Source organism: Tauraco erythrolophus, chromosome 1 (genome assembly GCF_009769465.1).
Source record: "Tauraco erythrolophus isolate bTauEry1 chromosome 1, bTauEry1.pri, whole genome shotgun sequence".
Lineage (NCBI taxonomy): Eukaryota > Metazoa > Chordata > Aves > Musophagiformes > Musophagidae > Tauraco > Tauraco erythrolophus.
In genome coordinates, this window is record NC_141465.1 from 61,359,455 (window position 1) to 61,378,712 (window position 19,258).

Below are 19,258 nucleotides of genomic sequence, written 5' to 3' on the forward strand. Positions count from 1 at the left end.
GTTACCGTGCTCGACCTGAAGCGTCTATTACTGTGAGGATCTGGAGAGGGGGAAGGAGGACCTTGGATATGGCATGGTATTGTATGGGAAAAAAAAATGATTTATGGAGGTCTTTGCTGCTGAGAAAATTGTCCACTGATCTGTGCGGTAGTTAGAATTTCCTAAAGCGGCAGCTCTGTGTCATCTTTGACATACAATAGCACCCGAATACAGTAGCTGTAGTGGGATTAATCTCTTCTAGCTTTAGACATCTACCCTCTTGACCTCTATTTGAGAGCTAGTCATCATAAGCTCCCCTGGAGGGAGGTGGCCCGTAATAAACTTTGTAGACTACTTGCCTAGGGGTAAAAGTCCATTTTCTCATTTTACCTGACAAATACGTGGTGTGTTTTTTCCAGTCCGCACTCAAACCAGTTTCCTCTGTAGTACAGAAAAGGGGAAAACTTTCTTTAGGGGTACAAAGCCTAACAAATTAGCTAATCAAAGAATGAGTTCTGACATCCTCATGGGTTTTAATAAGCTTAGTTTCTGGTGGTGGTGAAGTTGGTAGAGCTGCCCTAAGGTAGTGGCTTTTCCTGCTCAATTTGTTGCTCCTTGCACAATCAGGCAGTTTCAGTGCAGTTCTGATAGGACTTTGCTGCTGCTTTTTGGTTTGAGCTTATCAGAAAAAGTGTGATGATGAGTTAGCATGGTTCATATTAATTCTTTCTATCCCGTCATCTTCAGAGCAGGTCAGGCTGACACAGCACAAATGGACAGTGATCCTTCAAGGTGTGTGGTACCACACATGCTTTCTTGGGCACTCTGCTTCTGCCATGTCTGTGGTTCAAAGTCCAGAGAGCGGGGTTCAGCAGATGTGTCAGTGCATCTGGGTAGCATATTGCCATTGCAGAAGATGCTGCTTGAGCGTTTTCCTTAAGAGATAGCAAGGAAAGAACTGATATTTCACATGCAATGACGTACTTTTTAAAATAATGTTTCAGGGTATCATTGCTTTCAATACATGCAAGTATAGTCATATACATTAGCAGACATATAAATAGGTGGTTGTTATTTAAAGCTAAGATGAAGTAAGAAGTAAAGGTTAATTGAGAAAGCACTAATAAAATTTGTACCTTAGAGGATGTATTTTGAAAATTTGCCTTTTGGTCCATACACTGAAATTTCTTGATGTTTGGTGGATATTGCTCTTTTAGTGTGCGATTTGTAAACTTTTTTCTCTGTTGTTCCCTGCCATAGTTAAATAAACAAATAAAATGACAGACTATTACTGCTTGTGGTATTACCTATGTTTTACTTAGCTAGTTAATTACTCCATTCGTTAGCTGTTAAAACGCATTTTGTCTCAAGCCAACAGAAAAAGGCGACTAGCCTAAAGCTCTTCTGCTCAAATGTCCTGCTTCTCTTATATTTTGGTGCCAGCCGGTTCACTTCTTTCAACGCTGTGCAGTGCCACCTTGTCTCTTTATTTCTGTTTTGCATTATTTTGCACATATATTGTGCATTTATACGTAGTGAGCTTTTGGTGTGCTGCTCATGTGTCCAGAGCTTTCATAATCCCTGATTTCTTGATGTTGATGCACAAACCATTATAGAAGCCATGCACATAGCAAGTTTTGAACGTTTATAGAAACAAGCTTTAATTAAGGCGAGACAGAGCTGGTAGAGGATGTTGATATTCATTCTAATGCATCAGTGTCAGAAAATCGGTTGCAGAGAACATGAGGAGAGATGTGATCTTCCTGACGTGCCAATGGAAGCGAGGTGACTGCACCCAGTGTAGCATGTACCTTGTTCAGTGATGAGCCGGGACGATTAGTCCCACTGAAGACAACTTCTGACCAAAAGGTCGGAGCATGTTCTCTGGAGCAGTCGTCTTGGATTTCAGTTTTGAAGAATGAGCTTCCTTCTAGGCAGTTCCACACGGACCACTTTCTTCCATCACCGAGCCCTTTTCTTTTCAAAGGTCTCCTATCAGTTTCCTAAAATGGGAACAGCTTGTCCTTGATAGCTATAATGATTTATTTTTCTAAGCAATTAAAATTGATTTCTTAAAGCTATTGCAGCTCTCTCATTAAAGAGAATGAATCACTGAATAAAAAATGCAAAGGCTCTGAGTGTGAAAGGCGTGCTCAAGTTTCATTTGATTTCAAGGAAAGGCTATAGGGCTTGAGGGAAGCAGGGCAGGATCAGTGCCTGAAATTGGGTTGTCTCCACAGGAATCCCATTACAAGAATGGACTGTTCCCAATAGCAGTACTTAGAAAGCCTGAGAATCCTTTTCCCAAACAAGCAGCAAGCCTGAGGGGTTTTGCATCACCAGCTTGTAGAACCAGATGCAAATGCAGGTATCCCGTAGCTTGCACACCTGCTGCTAAATATTTAAATGTGTTTGGAGATCGCATAAATTTCTCAGTGTTTTGTGAAGAGTTTCGTGAAGAGTTTTATTGTTTAGAGCACCTCTGTAATTTGAAAATCAGAGTTTTAATGGCCTATATTTACTGTCTCCTTTTTCTCCTTTGTTAAATATAGCAATATCGTCAGACCTAAACCCAGTGTTTTCTTTAATTGTAAACATTAATTTCCATATGTAAGAAAGTATTGTTTCCAGATGTGTGCCTTTTTTTTTTTTATGCATAAAACCAGACTTTCAAAAAATGAAAAAAATCTTTCCATACTTTGAAATTTATGAGGAAGAGACAAAGATTTTTCTTTCCTAACAGGAAATTTTACTATTTCATGTGATTTTTTTGTTTTCAATTTTGCTGTCACTTAACTTTAAGATGTACCCATATTTTATTTTTTTTTAAATAATACCATGAAGCTAATGAATGAGTCTTATTGTCTAAGACTTTCAAACTGTTTTAATATAGCGTTATTACAACATGACCGAGTCAATTTAGCAAATTCTGAAATGAAATAAAGAATTTTAAAATGGATGTTTTAGGCTTCTGTGTCCATGTTTAGGCTCTTATTTTAGTTATCTCTGCTCTTAGCAGACACTGCAAACCTTTACTGACAAAATTTTGAAAACCAAGCATTGACATTAAGTAGAACTTTACTGCAATTCACTGTTCTTCTAAGTACTGATGTAGCCTGCTGGAGTAGGACAAAACATACTGATAATAGCTGAATTTCTTAAGATTTGAAATGCTTCAACTATAGTGATGCTTGAATTATTAGAATTATTTAATAAGTGATAGGAATAGTTAATGTTTTTATTAAGTATTTTTGTTCCAAATATATTTCAAATTAAATTAAACCAAGAGGAAAATAAGCTAGTGACAGGGGAAAAAAATATTTTTCTAGTTAGGTGAAATATGATTGACTGTTGTGCTTTTTTTTTTTTTTTTCTCCAGGATTATACTTTGACTATGTATTTTCAACAGTACTGGAGAGATAAGAGGCTGGCTTACGCTGGCATACCTCTCAATCTCACACTTGATAACCGAGTGGCAGATCAACTGTGGGTGCCTGACACTTACTTCTTAAATGACAAGAAATCATTTGTGCATGGCGTTACTGTGAAGAATCGAATGATTCGCCTTCACCCGGACGGAACGGTGCTTTACGGCCTCAGGTCTGTACTTCCATGATGAAGATTTCATCGCTGTTGTTATGTATTGTTGATATTTGCTTCCCGGTGCAAGGTTATGACAAACATTGGGTAGTGTGTTATATAACCTTCCCTGTAACTCTGAAAGATGCCCGTAGAAAACAAATGACACACTCGATGTTTCTTAATTTTGCCAGAAGCGCCTTCAGTCAGGTTTTGTCTGTTTCTATAGAGTCACCATATCTGGAAAGCCCAGTGGCTCTAGGAAGCAGAAAGGCAAGCATTAATTGCAAACCTGAAAATTTTGTCCAAGATACAGGCGATAAGATTGAATGTGGGTGCTTATGTTGTCTCTTGATGTGTCTGTAGTCTTTAAAGAAAAAGCCACAAGCAGCTCTGGTTGAATGGAGTCAGCCACAGTTAAGACCATGACTGAGTGCCTTCAGTGATTTCTTCGAACAGGGACCAGCACTGCAATGTGTTATATTTCAAACCAGAGGTACAAAGTGACCTTATATTATCCTACTTTCTACCTGTTTTAGGCTTGACCTGTGTTTTCTTTGTTTTCTGTCATAGCTTTTATGTTAAGAATGCTAAAAAATCCTTCTCTTAATAAACATAATTACACTAGCAAAAATATTAATGGAAGACTCAGTAGTATCAAAAAGTACCTTTCTTTGGACAGGTTACTCCATTTACTCCAGTGGTTTAAACTGTACCAGAAAAACAAGTCTTTGCCAGTGAAAACATCATCAAAAGTTTCTTGTGTTTTTAAGCATAGATAGTACTCTAGATTGCTGCCCATATGTAGTACAGGATAAAGAGTCCCTAGTATAAAAATAAATGAGATCTGAAAAGTGGTACACATGGGCTATATGACTAGTTTACTTGCTTTTGTTTTTTATCATCAGTTGAAATTTTACCTGACTTGAGTCTCGGCTTCTCACCTCTTTAACTCCTATGACATATTATGTGTGGACTATAATTGGATGAATCTTTTTAGACAAAATAAAAACAGACTCAGCCTGTTACAAAAGTTAAAAGAAGTTTAGGATGTTCAAGACATGTTGTCTCTATAATTATCTGGTTTTAGCAAAAGGAGGCTTTCATCTTGCACGCTATTGACCAATAGGAAACACTGCAGGTTTAGGATTATTTCCACAAGTATTTAAATGTCAAACATGATGCAAGATATTTTTGTTACCTTTATCTCAAGAACCACCCCTGCAAGCAATGCAATAAACAAGTGATGGAGATGAGAACACTTGTGATCATAGTAACGTATGGAACTCTTTCTGTCACACTCTAAAAACATTTGGAGTCATTCAGGTGAAGATTATCTGACATAAAATAGTGCATTTGAATAAGTTAGCTTCCTCTTCTGCAAAATGTAAATGTCCACAAGCAGGTTGCGTTTCATTTGATAGCATTTGCTTAGCAGGGATTTCACCAGTGGCTCATGTGTGGCACACTCCTTTCCATTCCCTTTCCTCTGAAAACATGCAATATCCAGAGTCAGATATCCATGGTGTGAAGGAGCTGAGTTACTTATTGAAAGATAACTGTCTGAAATTAAATCTTGGCAAAATATAGGACATTGTGATCAGAAGGAAGAAAATACCTGGGCCTTAGCTCCATTGATGTAAAGACTTGAGCTTTGTGTTGCTCTACCACTAGCCTATCTTCTTGTGTTGTGGCTTCAGACCATCCCGATGGCGTTGGCCTTAAGCTGCAGTCTGGAGATGATTATTGATCCCATGGGGTGAGACCAGAACCTGAGGTTTTATGTGCCGTAAAACACAGGGTCACTGAGAATAACAGGAATTTTGGAGAGTTGCAACCGATTATAGAATATCCACAGAGCAAAGCAGTTCCTCAAAAAATATATGATGAAAGTGATCTCAAGACCACGTTGACTCTGTGTTCTCTTCTGAACAATGTAGAATTTATGATTGTTTCGAAAGACTTGACCTTCCGTTATCCAAGGTTTCTCTCCACTTCACAGAAAGCAGTTTGCTACTACAGCAAAAATCTATGAGAGTAGGGTAATGGGACAGTAGATTTTTGAAGTTCAACTCATTTCTGGGGATTTTTTTTTTCCTTTAGGCACGATACTGGCTTGTTTCCATCTTGTTCAGAACAATATACAAGACGTGTGACGGTACAATAGTTTTTATTCATAATACACCAAAAAAGAAATAATGACATGTTAGACTGGGATCAGAAATAGAGACTTTCCGACTGCTTGAGTGTTTGACGTATTAAACCTCTTGTTCTCAGGCAGTACAATGCTAAATGTTATAAATAAATGAATGGAGGAATATATATATTTTATCTGAAAGGACTCATGTAGCTATCATCCATATATAATGATGGATGTTTGCAAGGTGAAAAGGTTAGTTGTGATAGGTCAGACAAGGCAACTGCCCTTATTTCAGTTCTTTTTTGGATGAATATATTTCTGTGTCAAGATGAAAAGAGGATCAAATTAGCCATCAGGGCTGTGACCTAGTCACATAAGAAGTATTTATATTGCCTAGACTGATGTATATTGTAAACTTTTTGGGGACCGGAAATATCCTTCTGTCAATTGTTTGTGCAGTACCTCCCAGCACATCACAAGTAGGATTCCTACACAATATAGCAATATAATCAAAAGCAATCAGCCTGCTAATAAAGTAGCAGAGAAGGATAAGAGAATCTATATCCAGAGGAAAGATAACTAGAGTAGGGAATTTTAAACAAATAAAAATGTTTCCTTTGTGTATTGCTTTCACTCAAAATGTATGTGTATTTGTGTACTGCTTTATCTTTGTCTGACTCGTAATTGTTTCTCTGTCACTGCTATGATGATGAGTTCTTGAAACCTTGTTGTCCTGCTGTGTCAGGCAGCATCCCATCCTATAAAAAATAAACTTGCTCTACTTGGGAGCATGTATAAGCCTGAGAATTAACATTTGCTTTTGGTGAGCGTTTGTGCAAGTAAAATGAGGTTGCTTGAATGTTCGTTTAGGAGGAACCTCTGAGCACTCAACTTACTTTGAGTAAATGGGGTAAATCTGTTTCTATCTATATCTAGCTGTATCTTCTTCTCTAGAGGATGTTTATGCAATTAAAAACATATGTTTTACTATAGTGTAAAAAGTTACTTGAGCAAGAACGTACAGTTCTTGGAACTTGTGACACAGAACTGCTAAGGTATGTGAACAGGCCAAAATAAAAATACATTCCTTAGAAAGTCATGAGACAATTAGTAAGTTGAATACAAGTTTGCCAGCTGCATAATTTTTAATAATTCTGTCAAATTAATCATTTGTAAGTGCATGTGTTCTGTATGGCTGGCATTTAAAGCTAGTTAAACAACATAATAATTAAGATCCTGGTACCACACTCTCTCATGTGTCAGCTCAGCTCATGTGGATTCTGCTGCAGGATCTTAAATGAGCCCCAGGTCAGTGTAGGAGAACGTACTAAAGCACGGGATAGAAACCTCACAGCAGCAATGCCCAAGTGTGCCTACATGTTTTACTTTGAGTACAGTTAGCAGTTGACTCAGGAGCAAGATCATTTGATTGCACAATCAGTATGGCTTTGTAAAGCTGATCACTGCTAAGACCTGGTCATTTAAAACGTTCATCATTGATCACAGATTTAAGACTAAGTTTTTTCCTCTCAGACCCTAGGCTGGTCCTAGTTTTATATGCTTAGTTAGAGCTGCTAGTAGTCATCATATTGAGGAGACATTCATCTCCATAATTAATACCCCTGTGTCTAGCACCTTGCTTGAGGGTCCAGAAGGGCACTTGAAAATTCTGACTGCAGAGAAGACGTCCCCTTAAACTGCAGAGCAGCTGAGGAATTGCTGTTTTTAAACTATTCCTGCCCACTGGGACACGTGTGAACAGAGGAAACAGAGCATCTCCCAGCAGCCATAGATGAGGCTGGGAAGGACAAACATCAGCTGTGTGCTTTTCTCACTGGCTACTAGTAGGAACACAAATGAGAAGATATTCTAAGTAACAGATCCTTGAGCTTTTTCCTCTTCTAGCTCATCTGTTGTCTTTGTGCTCATACAGCTGTCTCTCCCTGTGCAAAGACATTGTAATATTTTCTTGCAAAAGCACCTTCTCAGACAGAGAAGGGTGGCCTCTCTTGTCCTATGAGATAGTTATAATGGTCTTAATCCCTTCCTTTGGATATTACATGGTTATCCATCTGAAATAACCTATATGCTAAGAATAAAAATTCTTTCTTTCCTTTTCTGGGAGATTGGATAGGGCATTCATAATAACAACAGGACTTTTTTTAGTGTGAAAGAATTGAAGAAAGGCACCTAACTACTTTTCTCCTCTTGAATTGTTGCCTCTGAATTTTAAAGGAGTTTACTAGATTAGAAGATTGTAATTTCAGAAGGTTAAAGGATTAAAGAGAAAGCTTCAAAATGGAGACAACACATGGACAAAACCTTAACATTGAGGGTTCCAACTTTTAGAGGTACATTTAAGGCATTTTTCTTCTTGTATATAAATTGTCACCAGAATATTATTTGTTTAGAAACTAACTGTTTACAAGGTGCATCTCTTGCTTATATCAGAAAAGGATCAGTAAGGAATGGACCTAGTCAGGCCCAGAAGATAATTTAAATGTGAAATTTGTATGAAGCCATTATAAAGAAAATGATACATCATAATATACATGCTTTTGATGAAGGCTTTGATTCAACAAAACACTGAAATAAGATAAAGATTAATCATGAGCATATGGCTATATCTGTCTAAAAGTTAGCATGCAGGTATAAATCTGTCAATTTGAAAATAAAGTGCCAATGCTGGTCACAAGTGGTGTTCCCCAGGGCTCAGTATTGGAGTCAGTTCTGTTTAATGTCTTTATCAATGATCTGGATGAAGAGATTGAGTGCACTCTCAGTAAGTTTGAAGATGGCACAAAGTTGGGTGGGAGTGTTCATCTGCTTGAGAGTAGGAAGGCTCTACAGAGGGATCTGGACAGGCTAGATCAATGGGCTGAGGCCAGCTGTATGATATTCAGCAAGGCCAAGTGTTAGGTCCTGCACTTGGGTCACAACAACCCCATGCAACACTACAGACTTGGGGAAGAGTGGCTGGAAAGCTGCCCGGCAGAAAAGGGCCTGAGAGTGTTGGTCAACAGCCTACTGAGTATGAGGCACCAGGTGGCCAAGAAGACCAATAGCAGTCTGGCTAGTATCAGAAATAGTGTGGCCAGGAGGACTAGGGAAGTGATTGATCTCCTGTACTCAGCACAGGTGAGGCTGCGCCTCGAATACTGTGTTCAGTTTTGGGCACCTCACCACAAGAAAGACATTGAGGTGCTGGAGTGTATCCAAAGAGGACAGCAAAGCTCGTGAAGGGTCTAGAGTACAAGTCTTGTGAGGAGCAGCTGAGAGAACTGAGGTTGTTTAGCCTGGAGAAAAGGAGGCTCAGGGGAGACCTTATTGCTCTCTACAACTACCTGAAAGGAGGTTGTAATGAGGTGGGTGTCAGTGTCTTCTCCCAAGTAACAAGCAACAGGAGAAGAGGAAACGGCCTCAAATTACACCAGGGGAGGTTTAGATTGGATATTAGGAAAAGTTTCTTCACTGAAAGGATTGTCAATCACTGGAACAGGCTGCCCAGGGAAGTGGTTGAGTCACCATCCCTGAAGGTATTTAAAAGATGAGTGCCTAGGGACATGGTTTAGTGGTGGACTTGGTAGTGTTAGGTTTGCAGTTGAACTCGAAGATCTTCAAGGTCTTTTCCAACCTAAATGATTCTATGATTCTAATGCTGTGTGAAGTTGTTAATAAAATTATTTTGGTTGTACATGTGTATTGTTGACACTCCTGATACACAAGAGCTTGATGAAAAATGCAGATTCATCAATAGTGAAATGTTTTGCAAGTTAATCCTTTCTGTGCTAAATTGACTGCATTGGAAATAGAGAAGCAAAAATATATTGGTATTTGAAGAGAAAATTTAACATTCAATATAGCAAAATCATTACGAAATCCTCTTTAATTTACTTTTGAAAACTAGAGAAATATACCCAACTTTGAAATTAACCATTTTGCTGAATATAGGACATTATTTCAACATTTCATTTTTTTCCTAGAGCTGCCACAAACCCAAGGAATCAGTTCTTCACAAAACTCTAATAACTTTGATGTTTGTAGCAGACTTTTTTCACTTCACATTTTCTGATATAAAGCCATATTTTTTAATCTCAGCAAATATTTGTATAATGTTTGCATATGTGGATGGCTCCATTGAACCCCAAAGGGACTGGCTGCATGAGGGTAAGTTACAGTGAGTTGTTCCATTGCAGTCAGTGCAACTGCTGTTGTATTAAACTGCTGCTCAAGGTAAAACTATGGACCAGATTCTCAATTATTGTAAGCTATTCTTCAAAGTCCTCACTTTGAAAAATAAACAACAAAACCTGGATTACTGGCTGTACAATAATTCTGTTTGGTGTTTGTCTTTCAGAATCACAACCACTGCAGCTTGTATGATGGACTTGAGAAGATATCCACTAGATGAACAAAACTGTACTCTTGAAATAGAGAGCTGTACGTACAAAAGAAAATACATGTAAAACCTACTCAGACGTGAGGCCGTTTTCCTTCTATAGAACTGTGTAATATTTACACTGGTGTCTGTAAGCACTGTGTGAATCACGTAATTATCACCCTTTGGATTTTTTGTTTGCTTGTTTATTTGAATTTTTTAAAAAATATAAGGGGTCGTCCATTTCTAGATGGATGGATACATCCTAGAAAAACGGGTTTAGGACAGAATGAAGTAATTTATTGCTCCCACCTGACTTGGCAGAGACAGTGGCTGGATGCTTATCTTCAATACAAGAGAATGAATGTTTGTATTTTAATCAGATTCATTTTCAAGAGAGCAAACAGTATGAGATCATTTTCTTTCAGTATGCTTTTTTATGCATGAATGGTCTTGCCACAGGACCCCTCCTGAGCTTTCAGATCAGCCTTATTTGTGATTTGCAATTGTGTTCCACACAGAATCAGATTTTCTTTTCCACCTAGTCATGTCCTAGGATTGCAATATTCAGATGTATACTCACACTTCAAGCGTTCCTGCTCTGTTTCTGCTAGTGGCTGGAGATTGTGGGCCATATACAGAAAATACTAGTGTATATTCTATATTCAACTGTAGTCCTCCACCCTCCACTACAAAAGCTAATGGAAATGATGTGACTCTTTAGTGTGAGGGGAAAAGATCTGCACTGATTACATTTGTCTGTATTCATTGAATAATGAACTTGATGATGATGATTATCAGCATAAATATACACTTGATTTCAGTGTTAAACACATATGATGCCTTAAATCATGCTAATCTGCTATTTTGCAGATTATTGGGTAGCATTTTCTGTCTCATTGGGGCCATTAATCCTTATGTGAATTTTATAAGAGTGATACTAAAAAAAAAAAAAAAAGAAAACAGAGTATTTTTGCCTCTATTCCTGTGCAGACTATAATGGCACGGGTCTTTGGGAAACCTTCCTGCAGGCATACAGAACAAAATACCATACACCACTCTGGCTGTTCTGACTCTTTTCATTGTCTCAAATGACAAACTGCGTGTACTGTGTTTGAAGCTATCCTTGAGTCTGCTGTTATCTCTGACTTACTCGCCTGCTTTGCCTGCAGATGGCTACACAACCGACGACATAGAGTTCTACTGGAGAGGTGGAGATAACGCAGTCACTGGCGTGGAGAGGATTGAGCTTCCTCAGTTCTCCATCGTGGAATATAGACTGGTGTCAAAGAATGTTGTCTTTGCCACAGGCAAGTATCGTCATTTGCACGTGTAGTGTTTGATTTCCTGTGTACGACAATTAATCATTTATTAATCATGAGTCTTAGCACTGTGTTGTGTGTTTGGCTAAAGAAAGGACTTGATAAAGCCTGGAGGCAGAAGTCTATGAAATAGCATTTCTTGTTTATTTTTCTTTTTCTTGTGCATGTGTGTGTAAGACTTAACCAGGCACCTAAATATCTATGATCTAAATAAAATATGAAGTCATTCACTTCTGAATCATCGGTTTTTAGCCTACAGGGTTACTGGTCATACATGAGTATGTTTTGACATACTAGGTCAAGAAGCAACCATTTTTATGAACACCTCCCTACAACTTATCAGTGCATGTATAGTGAATGTAATGCCTTTTATATCTTGATTTGCACTGATGAGTAGATAGTTCGGTATACATAGCCAGTGCTTTTGTTATCATTGTTAAGATGCTAAAATTAAATCCCTGGGTTTCCTCCTTGTTTCCCTGAAGATGTGATAAAAGTTACTTGTAACTCACAGCATTAAATGTCTTCAGGTGATAAAGTACAGTGTTGATTTACATGTTCAATGTTAGACACCAGCATAGGAAAATGTTGTCGTGTGTGACAATACCAAAGCAACACATGAAGCCATCGGCAAGTGTGGGGTCACTATTTGGAACCTCCAGCTTTTCAGTGCTCTTCAGACCACAGGAGTGTGCTGTTTGGTCCATCCCAGTGCACTAGAACAAACGAAGCACAGCTCTATTATGTTTGTAAGCATCACTTCACCCACTCTTTGGACACAGCATCTGTTTCAAAGTACGCAGAAACACGAGTTGTATTTCAGAACAAAATGTAAATATTGCTGAGATTGAAATTAATATGAGGGAGTTTGCCAACTGCTGCTGTTCTTATTTATCATTGTGAATGGAAAGGGTTTTTTCTGTAGAGAAACAGATACTGTAATCCTATATTCCTCCATTGTGCAGCTAGTGTCACCTTTGGCAGCCAGGGCTTACCAGCCCCTCCACAGGACTGGATATGCTTTTGTAGGATGGCTCCCAGGGACAACAATGAGACTACGGAGAGCTTATTTGGGAAGGTTTTCTGACAAAGCCACCTTTTAGTCCAGTATGAAATATTTCAGTGAAGGCACGTTTTAGTAATTTAGAGATGAGAGAAATTTGTTAAATTCAGGAAAAAAGAGAAATCCGAAGAGCTATGAGACAAATATGAGAGAGAATGAGAACTAGGAGTAAACATTTATATGACTGGCTAGATTTTAAAAATCATAACAGGTCTTTCCAAAAACACTTGTGGAAGGAGTAAAAAAGTCTCATGCTTCAAGGTTTAAGTCAGCTTGACATTAGGGAGTAGGATGAGACAGTCACATTACTCCATGTTTCTTGTACCATTTTCTGTAGCATATAATTTTTGTTACTGATGAATTTATGGTACTGAAGTTACTATTATTTTGGTGCAGGACATTATGAAAATGACTGATTAATTATGATTTTTTTCCCAAGTATTTTGATGCAATTGAAACACTATATTTGTTTCTGAAAACCATGTATTTAATTCTACATCTGAAGCATACTAGTGAATATGATGGATAAAATCAGCATACTCTTTTCAATTTTTTTCTCAAAACCCTACTTTCTTATGGTTCTAGTAATTGGGTCCAATTTCTACTTTTTTTGTGGAAAATAAGTCAGGCATGCCTTTTTTTTTGGCTTTGAGGTTATTGAAGTCTCAGGGGAAGATATTAGTTCTTTGAGCGCAATATCTCAGTGAACATTTCAGAGATTTCAGTACTAGTGTGCTTTGATTGTATAAAACTAAAAGAAGACTTCAGAGTCCTGCCATAAACAGCTTTTGGAGTAGTTATTTCTGCTGCCTTCCATGAGGAACAGTGCTGTATAATCTTGTGTAACATATGCAAACGAAAAAATCTGTTCCCATAGTTACTACTGAGAAGCAATGGTAAGCATGAGAAAAGCCCCATAGATAATGACAGAAAACTGTGTGGGACTGCAAGAATACTGGGGGAACTGCATGCATGTTGAAGTGTAGTATTGGAGTTAAAAATGATCTTGCCAAATTAGCCAAATGGGTATGAAAAAAAGTATAAAAGTCAGTATGGACAAGTGCAAAATATGTCTATACAACTAATTATTCCTATCCAAATTCTGGATAGGGAATACCAGGTTAGACCAGGGGTTTGTGTGTAGAAATCTAGAGGTTGGTGTTGATCTCAGACTGAACATGATCCAATAACATCATTTTTGGGAAAAAAAAACCAAAACAGACTGCATCCTATAAGGACTCTGACTGGCATTGCCACCTGAACTGAATATTTGTGGTCATGGGTAGGGCTTTTCAAGACAATTGTGGAGCAATAGAAGAGGGTCTAGGGAAAATTAGTAAGTATGAGTGGAAGTCTAGAAAATGGAATACCTGAGATTACTGGAGAAACAGGTATGATTGTGTAGTTTAAAAAAAAAACACCACTTGATGGGAATTAAATAAAGTCTCCAAGTGTATAGAAGGTATCTGCAAAGACATGAGAAATAGCCTGTTCTCTTTATTCGTGATGGAAAGAGGAGAAAGTAGTATTTAAATTTCTGTGAAGAAGAAGAATCTAGTTTGACTATCCTTCTAATGCTTCTAATATCAGGTGAAAGACTTAACAGGCTACCATAAGATGTCTAAAATGGCACTAGATGCCTGTGTGTTAGTAACTGAATCAAGCCCATAGTCAAATGATATCAAATCAGTGCTGTTGGTGGAGTCTGAAGAGCTATTCAGCTCTTGAACACCTCTATTCTGTCAAGTGAATAGCTATTAGGACATTATGGAGTTGCCTAAACATAGGTATCTGGTGCCTCTTGAGATGCTGCAGAGCATCCTGCTTAGCAATTAGGCTGATATTCCAGAGTCTTAGTCTTATGTCATATGTGCCAATCTAGTGCTTCGGTATTAATTACTTAACTAGTATTAATTAAGTTCTACTCTTCAGTAGCCTAAGGCATCTCAAATAGCATTAGACACCTCTGTATAGGCATTTAAATCACATCCTTAGGATCAGCTGACTGTAAGCCTAGATCTCCATGGTTTATACTGAGAGCTTATGCACCATCCATATGTAAATATCTATATACAAACAGATGAAATTTAGTACCTAGACCTGTGAGCTGAATCCGCCTCCTAAATTTTTGTTATCCAGGAATGCTAAGAAACTGAACAGGAATGGGGATATCTAAAACACGACCTAAAAGCTTCAAGATGCATAGCAGTCAGAGGCAGATTAGCTACCTGTTGATAAGAGGAGGGTAGTCTTAAAAGATTTGAAAATTAATATTTTGCTGTATACTGAAAGATCAATCTGTAAAGTACATTTCCAATTAGCTGAAGAACCTTCCCAGAAGAGCAAATTAAAATAAGAATTCTGTAACTGACCAGCTCTGTTATCTTGGTTCATACTTGGATAAAACAGCAAGAGACTAATTTAGCTGTGAAGCTAGATATTTCAGCTTGCTAGCTTTTAATGAAATTGAAACAGAAACAAGTAATTACTTTTCACCAACTGTTCAAGTATATGAAAGAGGAATATTTTGAGCTCAGTTATTGATTAAGTATTTGTTTTCATGCCTACATTCTCAATACTGTTGTTATATTTAAATACTTCAGGCCAAATTTTGTTATTCCTGTACTATTTAAATTAGCCTATAGACATCAACATGTTATATGAGATGGGAGGAAAGGTAACAAATCTGGACTCGAACAGCAACGCTGTTCTTTAGGCAAAATCAAATTTTGCTGGAATGTTAACAACTAGAATTTCCTCGTAATTAATCTCTAAATGTACTGAGCCTTAACTGACAAATCATTATCCAAGCATAATCAGGCAAGTAACAGTGTAATTGTTGAGCTCACCAAGAAATCCATTTTTATTAAATGAATTACACAAGATGGTTCTTTCAGATAAATAAAGATCTGGGCTTACAATATTCATTTCGTGCAGGTTAGGACCGTTGTTTTTACTGAGCTTTAGCCATCCAGACAAAGAGGGGGAAATAAGGAATGTTACTTCTTTTAATTTTTTTTCCCCACAGATTCCTATGGTCTGTTTGCTGGAGATGAGATATTATAGCATAGATGGCAGGCTGGAGGCAGGGCCAATAGATCATCTGTGAAGGCATAAAAGCAATACAGGTGAAAGTAATACAAACCTTTGTAGTCTCAGGGAGAGCTACCTAAAGGAGAAGTCCAGCTGCATAGCATGAAAAAACAAGGCTACCAGTTCATGTTTCAGTTTCAACCTCAACTATACAAAGACCAAATTATTCTGAAATTTTCTGAGGTCCAGACATCCCAGTAAAATTTGAGCTTGGAAAATCACCACAAAACAGGATGACATTCAATTTTGCTCTGTGAAGCTGAGCAAGGATGTCAGCTGCAGTAAATAGCCATGATGCCAGCAAGACTTTTGGTTAGATTCCCCAGGAACTGCAGACCCTGAGACTTGCAGGGCTGGGATTGATCTTGCTCTGAGTTAAGGTGAATGTAATTTCAGTGTCTGCATATGAACTAGATGTCTTAGTGGATAGGAATCTAGTCAATACAGTCTATGGAGTCTGGAGACAAATTCAGTCCACTAACAGGAGTCTATTTTAGGAGGAGCTGGATAATTCTTTAGGTTTCCTTTGCTAGATTGACTAGATGAACTGACTCTCCTGTAAATGTAGTCGGAGCTTAGGCATCTACCTCATGTGTATGCAGTTCAAGTGAGTCTCTTTATCAGCTGCTATTTGACATGGCATAGGGCAGCGACCTTAGCCTCCTGCTGCTGATCAAAAAGATGTAGAGGCTGTGTCGTGTCCACCAGCTGCATGCTGGTGTCTGAGATGTCATAGAGCATCTCAAAAGGAACAATATGCCTTCAAATTCACAGCTGAATCTCTCTGTTACAGTCCAGCTCCAACTCTAGAGCAGGAAGGCAGACAGCACTGGCAGCCCTGGCTCTAGGTATGGTTGTTAGGGTTCCATCTTCTAGCTTCAGGACAAAGAACCTGGTGCTTGAAACAACTTTATGTCAACGTCTCTGGCTTTGAGACAACCTATCTGGAGAGCCCACCTTTCAGGCCAGGTCCTACTAGTTTCAGTAATTACTGTATCTCATTAGACAGAGATGATGATGAGGTAATGGATGATGGTCACAGATGAAGTATTCAAGATAAGTGTCTGAAGTTTGCTTTGTTACACTGTTCCTCGGTTCAGAATTTCATTACTGAACATTACTGGCAAACATGACACATTACTCTCTTCACTGTTGACACACTCCTCCTTCGTCCACTGTTTTCCCTGGTTTATCAACAGGAAAGTGCTTTCTTCTTTCCTGAGGTTGTTCCCCAGTGTGTCCAGGTCCTTGCCACTGGAGCAGCCTAAGAAGAGGCTTTGATTCAGTGATACAGTTCCACTGAACCTTCTTGAATGAATCCTTCAGACTATTTATCAAAGAATCCGTATTTTATGGGAGATTTTCCAGTCATCTCCTTTATCAATGATATTCCACAGACACCCAGACCTGGAGAGGACTTTTGGAAAAGAAGAGATTTAGAGAGAATCCTTTGCCTGGATGGTGTATTGTATGAAATAATTTTCCTCAACAGAACTTTGTAAAGATTTCTGTCTGATGCACTACTCTTATTGCAGAAAGGTTATCAGCTCTGCTACATTTTTGATGTATTTCATGATGTCAGGGTATGCTCCTGTTTTATTTACATAGTCTGAAGACACAAGGCCATGGAAAGCATTTCGTAAGAAGCTCAGTGAAAAAGTTAAACTTTGTTAGCAAAAAAACAAGCATGGTGTCAGAGAGAATTTATCTTTTGAAATGAAACATTTTTCATTGGAAAATAAAGATGTTAAGCAAGCTAAAGTCTAAATGATTCTTTGCTGAAAATTATGTTGGCTGCTTTAGGCAGCAGAAAACCTTGGTCTCATTTTCATGATGAAATAAATTCTTCTGACTCCACCAGTATTCTTCTTTTGCTGAAACTAGAAGGCATCTCATCCTGGAAAAAATTACTACTGGTTGAAGTAATCCCAGCAACCAAATACATCTACCAAATACTTCTTTTTGCAGTGATAGTTCTTCTGAGATCGTTCGATGAAAGAGTTAAGGATAGTTGCATAAAGTTTGATACTCCCTGGATGCTTCTGCTGCCTGGAAATGGTGTAGGATTTTTTCTGTCATATGACTCAAAGTATACTGAACTATCAGGAACGTGATGAAGAGAAATCTGCAGTTTTCTATTCCTTTCGCTTTCTCTCTAAGGAAATCCATTATTCTTGTGTATGTGGGCAAATGCAATTTCCTATGCTCATATGCAAACGTACAAACATAATTTAAAGGGAAGTTTGTAGTTTTCTATTTGTTTCTAGATGTAATCTTTCATATCTTGCACATATTTGCATTATAATGGGTGGGGTGTGATCTAATATTTAGTTGAGCTTTCGATACATTCAGAAGTGATTTTTGGGATGTAGGCTATAACTAGAGCTTTTAGATGAGCTATTAGAAGTATCATTCCTAGGACTAGTAATACGAACACTGAAATCATAGAGCTAATGTGTGAATGACTACCTTTTTCTTGTACAACTGTACTCTTTGCATTTGATGAAAGAATTTGCAATTTTTTTTTGACTGTTTGAGATTTCTAAATATATAAAATATATTCGGTAAGATTAGCATCAATTTTGAAATACAACAGTTTGAAGTTAAATAATAAAATGTTTTGTTTGAGACATTGACATTGAGGTTATTATTTTTTTTCCTTATTCGCTCCAATTGTAACAATTCATGAATCCTATATATATACTATATATATATATGTATATACACACATATAAAATCATCTTTTTTTTCTTAAAATATTTTTTGAAGAAAAATTCTGTCTGACTCTAATTGATGTTAGAGGATCTGGTCTGAAGGCTTTTCCTCACTGGAACTCATTACAATTTGTTTTTGACAACACAGGTAGAATGTTTTTCGTAGTTCAGATGTAATTTAGAAGTGCCATCTCATGAACAACTCTTCCATGTAAATAAAAAGCTATTACTAATCCTCTCAATATAAATACTATACATAAAATCGCGTATTTTGATAAGCATTTTACTTGGAGACCTAAGCATCTGTTTTTAAAAACTAACCAGTGCTCACTCATCTGTCCAGCAATCTAGAATAACTTTCTCTCTCTCTTTTCTTCCCAAATACAAATTGCTTGGATATCACTATATTCACTGCAAGGTTTCTTTTAATACCAACCAGTAATACAGTGAAGGTGTTTTCTCAACTGTTCTGCAGATGTCATACTACCCCATAAAATCTGCATGCTTTAGTTTCTACGGAAACTGAAGACGACTATCTGCAAGTGTCTTTTCTTCAGTATAAATAACGCTCTTTTCCCCTCCCTTTCCTCAGGTGCCTATCCAAGACTCTCACTGAGCTTCAGGTTGAAGAGAAATATTGGATACTTTATTCTTCAAACCTACATGCCCTCCATACTGATTACCATTTTATCATGGGTGTCATTCTGGATCAATTATGATGCATCAGCAGCAAGAGTTGCCCTTGGTATGTGCTAAGAATGAGTGGGACCCTAAAATGTCAGACTGAATGTAGCCTTTGGAGGTTGTTAAAAGACTGCAATGTGATGTCAGTGTTTTGATATTCCAAAATCGTTTACGTCAAAATCATGTCATCCAGTATTGCCTCAAAAGTGATGTTTTCCCCTGCATGCAAGAATGTAGCTACCACTAAATCTCTGACATGAGCTGCTCTTACAGGTCCTAGCCTTGTTCTCTTCAAAGTTAATGTTG

The 19,258-nt window shown here is 37.8% G+C and overlaps 1 protein-coding gene across 3 annotated transcripts in view; it reads left to right on the plus strand.

Moving 5' to 3' along the window:
- GABRB3 (gamma-aminobutyric acid type A receptor subunit beta3) overlaps window positions 1-19,258 on the plus strand; it is a 205,013-nt gene that overhangs the window by 168,127 nt on the left and 17,628 nt on the right. For all 3 annotated transcript variants that reach the window (XM_086609878.1, XM_086609886.1, XM_086609896.1), the window contains 4 exons: window positions 3,359-3,579; window positions 10,056-10,138; window positions 11,249-11,386; window positions 18,861-19,013. In XM_086609878.1, coding sequence (XP_086466004.1) covers window positions 3,359-3,579; window positions 10,056-10,138; window positions 11,249-11,386; window positions 18,861-19,013 — 595 coding nt within the window. The remainder of the gene's footprint in view (window positions 1-3,358; window positions 3,580-10,055; window positions 10,139-11,248; window positions 11,387-18,860; window positions 19,014-19,258) is intronic.